General features: G+C 40.5%; 1 protein-coding gene across 1 annotated transcript in view; it reads right to left on the bottom strand.

The window, feature by feature from the left end:
• ANKHD1 (ankyrin repeat and KH domain containing 1) overlaps nt 1–12876 on the bottom strand; it is a 115218-nt gene that overhangs the window by 61136 nt on the left and 41206 nt on the right. Inside the window, exons 3-7 of the mRNA XM_059825630.1 lie at nt 10729–10885; nt 5743–5890; nt 4692–4839; nt 3383–3616; nt 1718–1812 (exon numbers count right to left, since the gene is read on the bottom strand). Coding sequence (XP_059681613.1) covers nt 1718–1812; nt 3383–3616; nt 4692–4839; nt 5743–5890; nt 10729–10885 — 782 coding nt within the window. The remainder of the gene's footprint in view (nt 1–1717; nt 1813–3382; nt 3617–4691; nt 4840–5742; nt 5891–10728; nt 10886–12876) is intronic.

Raw genomic sequence — 12876 nt, 5'->3', positions numbered from 1 at the left:
ATCAAACACACAACGCCTGTCAACACTTGTCTTAACCTGACCACGAAACAGGCAGTAAGTAACCTGAGATTGACAGCAATCAAGTCTGTAAATTAAAGACAGGCTGTTGTTCTCAGAGAAGCTGGCTAAAAGTCAACAACAACCTCATCTAACTAAAGGCATTATCCTAGGTGTGGCACTCCGTCTTGACCAAAACATACTAAAACTCAGAGGCACTTACAAGATAATTGGTGATCAGAGACCAGACATCTCAGCTTCCTGTATTTACAGCATTCATTAGTTGGAAAACAGTGAAGACTGGCAAAAGTCACAATAATTTGGGGGAACAGTTCCCTTCTGCAAGGGTGCAGCCGAAAGATAACAAGGAACAAATTCCATCATTTGACTTGGAGTTGGGACTTTAAAGGATCAATTTCTTCTCTGTTGCTTTTAAATGTCAATACACACTCTGTAATGCAAACTAGTCTGAAACATGTAAGAGCTAAAAATGTGCAGGCAACCCACACAACTTTATCTTCCCCAAGCGAGACACTTCATAGCCTCCAAGTCAACCCAGTGCTCAGGCTGTATCACCATGAAAGAAAAAAAACCCACACAAAACAAAAAAAATCCCCACACCTAAAACTAAACAGGACAGTGGGCTGCTTAGAAGATTTAGTTTGCAGTCATGCTGCAATATCCTTTAGGTGACAGCATACACTGACTGCAACTGCATCCTTCTGAATTCCTTATTGGCACTAGGCTCTCCTACAGGAAAGACTATTCAAGGATATTGTTACCATCTCACTATCAGAAGACTTCAACACAGCTCGAGACATTACAATCTGACCTTGGTCACGTGCATCATCACCTCACAACTGCACTAAAAGAACACTTGATCCTCCAGCTCTCAGAAGACTGGAGGAACACTGCAGCCTATCTTCCAAGAATTACAGGCTACTGGGAGCAAATGAAGTTTTCCTCCATTTGCTGTGCTTCCTATGAAAACAAGGTCCCTGTTCTTTCTTCAAAGAAGTTCCCCAGCTTGAAGAATGCAATAAAGGCCACCTAAGGTCTGGACAAAAACGGTTGCAGATATGCTTTGAGACAATAGCACACTCTTTATTAATATGACGCTCTTGGAAAGGGAAGTTTCTCCTCAATGGCTGCTTTGAAATTATATGAGTTGCCCAAGAACTAAATACTAAAACTACCTTTCATCTACCATTTTCTTTTCAAAAGAAAAACCTCACAGCACCATTTACAGAACCCTAGAAGAGAGCAAACCACCTCTACATGCGAAACACTTCCTGCAGTGGTGAAAGGACAAGTGTAATGCATTAGTCATCCAGCTCAGTGCACTTCTGGAAGGCTCACACCATGATGATCTGAGAGACCTTGTTTATAAAGACAAAGGTGGAAAACTAACTCTTACACTGCAGAAGAAACAGTGACTTGGGCTCAACCTACTACTTTACTGCACTGCAGATTAGATAACCCTACATTTTACATGGGGAGCATTTAAAACAACACATCACCACCCCCAAATTTCCCCATCATTTTACCCTATGACCAATTAGACTGAAAAGCTGGCCACTTGTGGTAACTATAGTAAAGGCTTACGATAAAAACTAACACACGCTCACTTGCAGACCCAAAACAGCTTGTTAACAAAGGCTCACTTATCTCTTTTATTCCTCTCATTGAAAAGGGAGCAGTACAAATAAAGGCTATTTACCATGCAGGCCTCCATTAGCGCCGTGTGCATCTCATCTGTTTTATGTTCTTGATCAGCTCCAGCTTCAAGCAAAAAACGAACCATATCTAAATGGCCTTCAAATGAAACAGATGAAAATAAATAAGCATTTAATATCGTAAACTTTTAGTAGCACAGACAATACACTTTGTGAAATCATTTAGATTTTCATAGTTCACTATTACAATTTCTACAAACCTGCTCTTTTTCAAGTACTCTAAAAAAATACCAATGCAAAACGGACAGCCAGCTTTCAGACAGTCTTTCCCAAAGATACTGCCCAACTATGAGATGAAGACAGACCTCTCTAATTCAAGTTTACACAGCAGGAACCTTTCCTTGTGACTTCAAGCTGTGAAAGACTGTGCTTATTCCTTATTGAACTGTACAGTGACATACTGTATCAGTGTTCCAAGGCAGCATACAATTGGGGGGGATTATCTTTTACAGAAAGGTCCATGTAGATCTGCACTTAACTTCAAGCTTTTTAATCACAGCATTCACAGACATAGTTCTGAGAACTAAGATACACACATTATGTCATATTATGTTATCTGACACTATTTTTAAAAGCTTCTACTGAACTTTACCAATACTTGTTCTCAACTCTGTTATGGCTTCTGTCATTTTAGAATTTGTCCCTTACAAGTTATACATTTTATCTTCTCAATGAGCATCCTCCTCCAAGACAAGACTTTGTTTTACATAAACTGATAGGAAAACAAGGTAGCGCAACCATCTTGCCAAAGATAATACAGGAAATTTCTAGTCAATGAAGATCTTGCATCACATCACTCTAAGTTTTAGGTCACAAGAAACAAGAATACCACTCCAGCATATCCAGGAGTACTATTACTGAAATCTCTCTGTAAGGAACTACTGTATGCTGCAGGAAATCCATGACAAATCCAGAAGCAAGTTTTCATATGGGTTATACATTGCATGTATTCTCCAATTCTAACCACAGGGGCAATACCTGAAGTCACTATGACAATAACCCGCATCCTTAAAGCTTCTATTAGGAGAAAAACAATCGTTGGAAATTTTATGGAGACTTTTGGAAGAAAAAAAAACTTGGAAGCACATTGGATTACCATTGCACTAAGTTACTTTATATAGAAACTTTAAATAGCAAAAGAAATTAAGTCCGAAGTCCATAAAAGTTCATAATACGTAACAATTCATAGATATCCTCCAAAATTACACTGAAGTATCCAGTAATAATATTAGCATTTTCAACCCATCAGGTATTCCAGGAAGATTTGTTCTAACTTCACATTTTCCTAACAACTAACAGAGATGTTTTCAGAACTTGCAGATAGTTGGTGAGGGGAATCTGAATGTAGTAGGGAATGCGGTAGTGGGGGAAGAGGAGAGTGGCGGTGTGTCAAAGCACGGTTTGGACGCAGCCAGTCACAAGTTTTCATCTGCAACATGTCGAATACACGTCCACCACATCTGGACACAAGTAGACAGGCTTAATACCACTACACCATGGATGAGCATTTCCTGACATCAAGTTTAAAACCAAAATCCAGTATTCCAAAACCCTTAAGAAAATATTCAAAGTATGGCTGGAAGCTTTAGTTAGATAAATCCTAGCAAGTAAATTTAAACAAAAATACAAAACAAGGCAAGAGACAATACCTTTATAGCATGCAAGTGTAAGTGCACTTTCTTTGAACTCGTTGGAGTGAGTGTTGATTCCTGCACCATATTCCAGCAATACTCTTGCAACCTCAACATGACCTGCACTGGCTGCTTCCATTAAGGGGGTATGCCCATTCTCATTGTGGTCTTCTATATTAGCACCGGCTTTCAATAGCACCTTCACTATGTCAACAAAGCCCCCAGCACAAGCGTAAGTGAGAGCTGTGTTCCCTGCAGAGAAGAAGAAGTTTACATGAAAGCCCTTTCCATCACCCACTCCTAATACAGGAAAGGGAATTAGTTCTGGCAGCTCTGAACAAAACCGAGTATATCACTAGCAGCAGCCTTTTACCTCACAGCAACGTTACTCCAGCCAGTAATTTCAGGCTGGGTATAAAATCCCAACACAACTATAATGTGAAAGTTTTAACGCTAAGCCAATATTACAAATCAGGGGTTTTTTTCTTTCATTATTATGTTTCCTACTTCAGCACACAAAGAGAGATAAAATACACACACAAAAAGATCAATAAGTAATTTTCATGCTCACTGTAGAGTTTTTTTTGGGAGGGGTGTTTGGGTTTTTTTGCCAAAGGCTGTATCCTGTAATCCCTTGGAAAACTTTTACTGACTGGATGAAAATAAAATTGTAATTTAAAACTCTGGTACTGTAAGTGACAGATAATCGCATGTGACTCATGTTTTAAATGCTACAGTCAATTTTAAGGTAACTTTTGCATACTATGGCTAAACTTCAAGATAAAAAGGACATTTCATAGTTCAGACACCTGACTTTTTTAGAATTTGAATAAAGTTTAAATTCTATCTTAGTATTAGCAGAATCCAACTACAGGTTACTGCCCTCAGCAAGGTTAGTTAAGCTGTGGTCAAGCATCAGCAATGCAGACAAAATTCAATGCTCAGAGAATTGTACCTCCTCTTTGGTAAAAAGCAATAGACCAAAATAACTGGTCTGGACCAGATGTATCCCATGGTCTTCTTACTGGGCAATTCTGGATTATACAGCTGAGGAAAAACTAAACTTCATGTATTTTTCTGGTCATCTAACACCACAGTGGTTTTCACAGGAAATACTGCCTTCCATTCCAGTTTATATTAAAAACAGTCTTTAACAATGGCCAGTTAAGACACTAAACATATCAGCTCTGTATCTGGTCTATTCTTAATAGTTCCTGTCATCTTTTCTTGTGAATGAAACTATCAGACAAAAATACAGATGTTCAGAACAGTTGCACGTCTTACGTGCCAGTCTCATTAATTCTTCGTGTTCCTGCTTTCCAGTTACCTGTCGAAGACTGTGCGTTGACATCTGCACAATGAACAAGGAGAAGTTTAACAATATCTACATAGCCTCCGCTGGCAGCTGCCATTAAGGGAGTTATGTCTCCTTTATTCCCCCGATCTTCAACATTTGCATGCATTGCTAGTAGCACCTAGAGAAAAAAGTTCACTTTAATGAATAAATTGTAACACCAACATTTTGCTTTTAGTTCAGAGGGGCTTGTGAGAAGCCAACTGTGCCATCCTCTTGCAGTAATACCCCCAATGGTGAAGCACAACGGCACTCCCCAGGACTCACTATAATTACTACCTGTACTGTGCTGTGCTTCAGGAAATGCTGTTTTTCTACATTTGTTCATATCTGCTAAAATCAACATTAAGTTACAGTGCAGTACTGACATTTTCAAAAGTCACAAGGCAATTCACTAACCAGAATAACAGCAGAGAAACTGTAAACTTGCACTAATGACCACAGCACACATCAGTTCAAGCTTACAGGTAAACAGTTTTCTCCCTGTACTCTTGCCTGGCACCAAAACATGAAGCTGGCCACTTTGAGAACTATCACCTGAACATCTTCAAAGATGCACAAATTCTGCCCTTAGATACACAAGTATAAGAGGCAAAAATTAACACAATTTAATGCACTGTTGATACAGATGTGATTAAAAAAAGGATTGAGTGACAGAGACATGAGTTTTTAGAAGGTAACCACTTGTAGTGTTTGATTTTGCTGCGATTTTAGATCCTCTTGCAATGTCTGCTTGGCAGAACAGCTTGGCTGCATCTAGAACAACGCAGAAACGTAGATACATCATAAAACACAAGATACATTCCTCAGACAAGTCCCTTAAACCTAAAGGCATATATATGACCGCATTTTCCATTAAAAAGACAAACAATAACTGGAAGCCCACAATAAGCTGTATGAATTGATATTCTGTTTCGATTATAAAACATTATTATAATCAGAATAGCTAAAATGTTTACTTATCAAAGAAGCCCCTTAGACAACACCTCACAAGGGTTTAGTTGTGATTATATTTGTTACTTACTTGTGCCAATTCATAATATCCTGCTGAACAGGCCAAGCAAAGGAGACTCTCCCCTTCTTCAGTATGTTCATTTACGCTTCTTCCTTCATCCAATAGCTTCCGGACAGCATTTACATCCCCATCTGAGCATGCTTCTGCCAAACTGCGACTGGAAAAATCAGTTACCACAGAATAAGCTCAAAATAAATCTGCAATAGGTGGGCAGCTTTCCTATGCAAGGAAGAAGTCTTTACTTAAAGACTCATGACATTAGTACTAAGCCTTCCTAGAAAATATTCCTTACAGATTTTTTTTAAGTATATATACACACTATTTCCATAGGTGAAACAGAGATTAAGACCTTGCTTATGTCTAAATTAGCTCATGCCCTCACCAGTTGCTGACTCACCTAAGCTCTCATATAGACTAGATGCAGAGAAGAGTTCTCAAAACTAGATAATCTGTGGTGTTTGCAAAACAGAGAAGTAAACCTCACTGATGCTATTCACGCTTCGGTGGAATGCCAGATGCACAGACACTATGACCACGACAGACTACTGACTGTAGGTACCAAGGCAAATTTCTAGTAAAGATAAAGCCAGAAAGTGAGCAGCCTAGTATCACAGAGACCACTGATAGTGAATACTGCAACAAGACAAACTTCTGACCGTTGTCTCTCCTTTTGTGGGACTATTTCCTTCTCTGCATTAGCCCAAAGCTTTTTTCTTTCAATTGAAAACGCTAGTTTCTTAATTTAAGCAGCCATTTCAAAGAAAAATCCTTACCTTACCTAACGACATCTTAAAGGAAGAAAAGAGAGGAGCCTTACAGAAGTTTAACAGTGCGTGAAAGGAAACATAGTAAAAACATATTACAAAAGTTTTCAGATGGATGAAATAAGCCAATTGCACATTTTTTAAACAGCACTAACAACACAAAACCTACATGGAACGCTACTAACTCATCCTTAAAAAAAAGCCATAAGAGGTAATTACAAGCTAAGAGTTCGAAGGAAAAGACAAGACGAACCCTGAGTTCTTGGCATCTAAAAGCTCAGAAGTCTATAAACACTACTTTAACCATCATTAACCTGGTAGAGAGAATAGCTATTTCTCCTGAGACCTAGGGAAGTACACTAAACAAATGTTGAAAAAGGTGAGCTAGGCTTCAATTTATTTCAAGCCAAGTCACATGTCCTTTAAATCTTTTTCTGTACAAAAAAAAGTCAAACAGCAAAGACAACTGTTAAAGCACTGCTAAACGCAAGTGTAAACAAGAACAAGTCATGCTCAGTACCAACTCAGTTACACTTCTCCAACTGATGATACAATTTTATTTAGAAAATATATGCAAGCAATCATGATCCTTCAGCCACTGGGAACCAAACCACAGTTAGTGGCTTGGTGGGCGGGGGAAGGGAGGAAGAGCCTTCTGTTACAAACAGTAGTGGACTGTATGTGATGCATTCCTAACAGTGTATTTTATTTGCAAGATATGGAAGCTTGTTTCTTAAACAAAAACTAGTACAGTCAGATTCATTAAAAACCTCAAACTTCTACTTTTCTTCTGTAAAAGAATTTCACTTACAATGAAGAAAATATCCATTTGAGCATGAAGTTCCCTCAGGAAAGCATCTAAGTTTCAATTTTCAATTGTTCAAAGACTGTAATGGTTAAACTATGTTAAGTCCTATTTCAAAAGGAACTCATTTGCCATATACCCCAAAGTGAAATAAACTGTGCTAGCAGCTGCTAGATAAAAGCTGACATCTGACCTGAAGAGAAAATCCAGTATCTGATCACTTATATTTGCACTGTAAACACTAAGTATTTTAAGCGAAGTAACTGATCTTTTGGTTCAGTTTATTATTTGGCTACACAGTCAAGTCCATATACCGAAGCAATGGCACCCCACTAAAAGGCTGCAGGACACTATCAAACATGCCACCTTCTCCTGGGAGGTAGTAAGGGACAGCTGAGTGCTCACGGCACAAGCAGTCGGTCAAACAGCCCTGCTGCAACCCATACGTAACCGGGCATTTACAGCTCGGGTTCCCGCGTTCAGCTGGGAGGAGAGGGTGGGGATTCATGCACTTCTGCACACACATCGTCTAACATTTAGAAATGGGAGCCACCCAACACCACAACCTGGAAGACAAATCCTGAAACAGATGCATTACTCTCAGAAGATGACCTTAAGCCATCTCATAATACACAACTTCTGTGAAACCAAATACGCTCTGGGAAAAAGCTATTAAGAACAAGACTAGTAGTTGATTCTAGTTGACCCAGGCACCGCAAGAGGTCTCCCAATTTACTCTACTAAGGTTCCCTTTGAACTATTTCCAAGACAATTTGTAGAAGTGACAAGAATGACACTGGGATGCTCTTCCAAATGCAGCACAGGATGCTGTTGACCTTTGCTCCAAGGGTGCATTGCTGGCTCATGTTCCACTTGTTGCCCACCATGAAACTCAGGTCTTTTTCTCCAAAGTTGATTTCCAGCCATTCAGCCCTCCCCATCCGTACCAATGCACAGAGATACTCCTCACAAGGTGCAAGACTTTGCATTTCCCTTTGTTGAATTTCGTGAGATTCCTGCTGGCCCCTTTCTCCAGCTTGTCAAGGGCCTTCTGAACGGCAGCACAACCGCCTGGTCAATCAACCGCTCCTTTCGGTTTCATAAGGCCAAGTGCCGAAGTCCTACACTTGGGTCACAACAACCCCATGCAACGCTACAGGCTTGGGGACAAGTGGCTGGAAAAGGACCTGGGGGTGTTGGTCAACAGCCGGCTGAATGTGAGCCAGCAGTGTGCCCAGGTGGCCAAGAAGGCCACCGGCATCCTGGCCTGTATCAGAAACAGTGTGGCCAGCAGGAGCAGGGAGGTGATCGTGCCCCTGTACTCGGCGCTGGTGAGGCTGCACCTCGAATGCTGTGTTCAGTTTTGGGCCCCTCACTACAAGAAGGACATTGAGGTGCTGGAGCATGTCCAGAGAAGGGCAACGAAGCTGGTGAGGGGTCTGGAGCACAAGTCTTGTGAGGAGTGGCTGAGGGAACTGGGGTTGTTCAGTCTGCAGAAGAGGAGGCTGAGGGGAGACCTCATCGCTCTCTACAACTACCTGAAAGGGGGTTGTAGAGAGGTGGGTGACAAGTGACAAGACAAGAGGAAATGCCCTCAAGTTGCACCAGGGGAGGTTTAGATTGGATATTAAGTAAAATTTCTTCACCGAAATGGTTCTCAAGCATTGGAACAGGCTGCCCAGGGAGGTGGTGGAGTCACCATCCCTGGAGGTATTTAAAAGACACGTGGATGAGGCACTTAGGGACATGGTTTAGTGGTGGACTTAGGAGTGTTAGGTTAACGGTTGGACTTGATGATCTTAAAGGTCTTTACCAACCTACACAATTCTATGATTCTATTCTAGATGATCTGCAAACTTGCTGAGGATGCACGCTGTACCATCACACAGGTCATTGATGAAGACATTCAACAGTATAGCTCCAGTACCATTCCCTGGAGTACACCGTTAGCAACTTGGCTTCACTTGGACTTCGTGCTACTAACAACTCTGAGCCTAGTATTTCAGACAGTTTTCAGTCCACCTCACTGTCCACCTACCTGGTCTGTACTTCATCAGCTTGTCCCACAGGATGCTGTGGGATACAGTGTGAAAAAACTTGCTAAAGTCAAGATAAACAGCATCCCCTGCTCTCCTCATCTACCATGAACCATGAAGCCTGTTTAAATGCTCCCTGACTTGATACAAACCAAGGGCAAGCCCTCCTTGGTCCAGACCTTCCCACTCATCTCAGGGGCCTGGGATTCCTGAAAGCAAGTCTCACCAGTAAAGCCCAAGGCAAAGGCAGCATTCACTACCTCCTCCTCTCCTGTGTCCCCATCACTAGGTCCCCTGCCACATTCTGAGGCAGGCCCACATCTTCCGTCATCTTCCTTTTGCAGCTTATACATTAGCTTATCTTGTTTGCCAGATTCAACTCCAGGTGGGCTTTGGCTTTCCTAACCACGTCCCCATATGCTTGGACATTATCTCTATGGAATATGGGCCACCTGGCCTGCTTCCACCTCTTGTATGCTTCATGTTCAAGCATGCTTCCCCAGCATATTTTCCTCTCCCCATGTTTTGATCCACAAGTAATTTCTCTAGCTTCAGTTAGGAAAGGAAACTATATTTGTTCTATATTTGTATTTACATTTTGAGCAATGACTCAAGACTACTGCCCTTACTGTAAGCACTTTGTTTTGCAAATTCCAAGTATGAATTTCAAGAGGACATCCATATGAAAGGAAATTTAAGACTTCCAATTTTTGATCCTAGATCTGAAGTTCAACAGTATATGCAGTCACACCATCCCAACAGTTTAGGAATTATTTGCATCACTTGTCAGAGTAGAAAATTTTTCAGGACCCCTAAGGATGCTTTGAAATTACCAATGTAGAAAAAAGCTTTTGACAAGGTAGGACAAATCCTCAGTTCTGTCATCATGGGAGTTAAATGCCGTCCTCATTAATTATCAGTTACAAAAAGTTATCAGATAATATAGTTTAATTTTCCCCTAAGTTCCTGAGCAAGATCCCGGGGCAAATCGCTGCCCTGTAAGTATTAGTATTCTCTTCCAACTTTTAATACAATGAACTAGATTCATTAGTTTCCAATAAAGTACGCTGAGGCAGTAATTAGAGAACTACCACCAACTCCTCTACAGCTAAGAATTTAACCCGTTTTTGAAAAAGAAATCAACTGTCTAGTACACAGAAAGAGCTGCAGGTTAGAAAGTAACATTTTTTTGAACTTTTCTCTTACACTTTGAAGCCAATAACCTGACGGGACAGTAGTTACACCTTCAGGTTCAATAATTTTGCTTCTGCTATAGTAGAGCAGATACATTACCAAGTACTAACTATAAAATTAACTGAATTTGAAATTAGAAATACAAACTTACATGCTATAGTTGGGAAACTGGGGGTGGGGAGCGATCAATACATACTTGTCCACTTGTCCTGCATTGTGATTGTTCTCTGCTCTCATCCGTGTCAATGCAGCAGCAGCTTCATCCAGTGCACAGCTGACAGAGGACGTCAGTCTTCGGAGAACCTCAGGATCTGCGAAGGCTTTGCCATCGGCAGTGGACAATTTACCAATTCCTTCAGTGTACGTTCGTTCATCAGTCAGGTTAGTATGAAAGTCACACAAAAGAAATGCAAAGACACTATTTTAGATTTCAGCCACATGCACTATTAGTTAAAAATCACTTGCAAACATGCCAGAAAATCAGCTACTTAAATGTAACTGTTAACATTTGCCTAAGACCTGAACATTTAATTAACTATAATATGGCAGTAAGAGAACTATTTTTCAACTGGCAGCTTCCTTACCTGTCCCAAATTCCCAACTCATACCTTTGAAGAATTTAAAAAAAAAAAATGTCTCAAGGGAATAAGGATAAGGCCAGGGGTCAAGCCCAAAAACAGAAGTTTGGGAAACAGGTATTATTCCACAGGCTTGGTTTAATATTTTCTGAATGGGAAGAATTTTCCAATTTAAAATGCAAAGTTATTACCCCTTTCCACCCAACTCCACCCAAAATGAAGTGGACTTAGCTCTAATATACCTTTTAAGAGTAGGAAAAACTTTTAAAAAGTTCTTAGCTTAAATACCCGATAATTTAACATTCTAAACCGCACAGCTCTAGATACAGGCACAAAAATTATAAAATAGAATTTCAAATAGTTTAAGTATACTTGAAATCAATGCCCCCTCTACACTAACATTACACAGTAGAAATGTTTAGACTCAAGGCACTTTTGTAACAGTTCCTTTTTAAAAATAGTTTCTTTGCTGCAAGACTAAAGCTGAAGGCTAATACAGAACGGCACTATAAGAAGGTATTTATCCCGCTCATTTACATGGCTGATATAAAATTATGGTACAGCTGTGTAGTTTTACTCCACACAGGCTTTACTCCATATAGTTCAGCACATCCTATTTTACATATGCAAACATCACTGCACAGTTGCCTCTGCAGTGTAGGCAGGGCTTATATTTGCACATACAAACGTGCAAATAGTGTAAAGAAATGCACTGATGAACAGTACGAAAAACCCCAATTTCAGATGCTACAAAAAGCAAATGGTTACTGGTTTATAGATTAGTTACCTTGACTAGTGATGAATCGGTAACTTTTCAATTCCTTAGCTGTTAAACAGGGTCAAATTAGATATAAACCTCTGAAAATAACGCATCTTATACCTCAGGAGATTTGCTATTTGGTATGTACATATCTCTGCAAGATTTACACCATGTTTGTTTCCCACAACCCAGCTTGTAATTATTACAGAAAACTGAAATCATACTTCAAACATTTCAAACATTGTCTTCAGACAATGTATTTCCCCAGTTTCGGAGCATCCAATTTGTTTCTCATTAATGTAAGAATCAATACTTACCAAATTTCTCCACCTTGAAAACAATTTAGGCCCACATACGTGGGGCACACTCTGTTACATTACCCTACATCACTGCTGCAGTGCTGGTAAGTGTTGGCTTACAGTATTCAAACTCAGTGCTGCTGGAAATGATGAAGAGTCCCTATCCTGCTATGAAGGCAGACACCTGCAATGGGGTGCAGAAGTTTACTTGGCCAACTGAAACAGATCACGGGCTGCGAAGGTTGAGATGAGCTGCATAAGATACTTGGTCAGATCTAAGCGCACTACCTCCCTGGCTCCAACACGGTACCTCTGGATCACTTCAGCATTGTCAAAGAGGCTATGAAAACCAATTTATAATTACCCGCTCTGCGATAAAATGAGAAATTACAACGAGATCTGTCCACACCACACCCATCTGGTTTTCAAAGACGGTCGAGTGCACTACGGAGCAATTAGAGCACAGAAATGTAGGGCCACAGACTCTTTCTTGACTCCACATACTTGAAGAGGCTACCAGCCACACGCTCCCTTCCACCTCCAAACTGCTGAGGCCATAACCCTTCTAGCCATTGCTGTTAAATACAACAAGGCTATAAACACCACGCCTCAAACACCACAGCTCACACCTCACTTATTAACGTAAACTGAATTTGTTGTTGGTTTAAAAGGGGATGTAAGTCATGTCGGCTCTGCTGTTGCGGCAC

This window comes from Gavia stellata, chromosome 16 (genome assembly GCF_030936135.1).
Source record: "Gavia stellata isolate bGavSte3 chromosome 16, bGavSte3.hap2, whole genome shotgun sequence".
In the NCBI taxonomy this organism is placed as follows: domain Eukaryota; kingdom Metazoa; phylum Chordata; class Aves; order Gaviiformes; family Gaviidae; genus Gavia; species Gavia stellata.
Note: the sequence above shows the minus strand (reverse complement) of the source record. Positions and strands in the feature narration are given on the sequence as shown.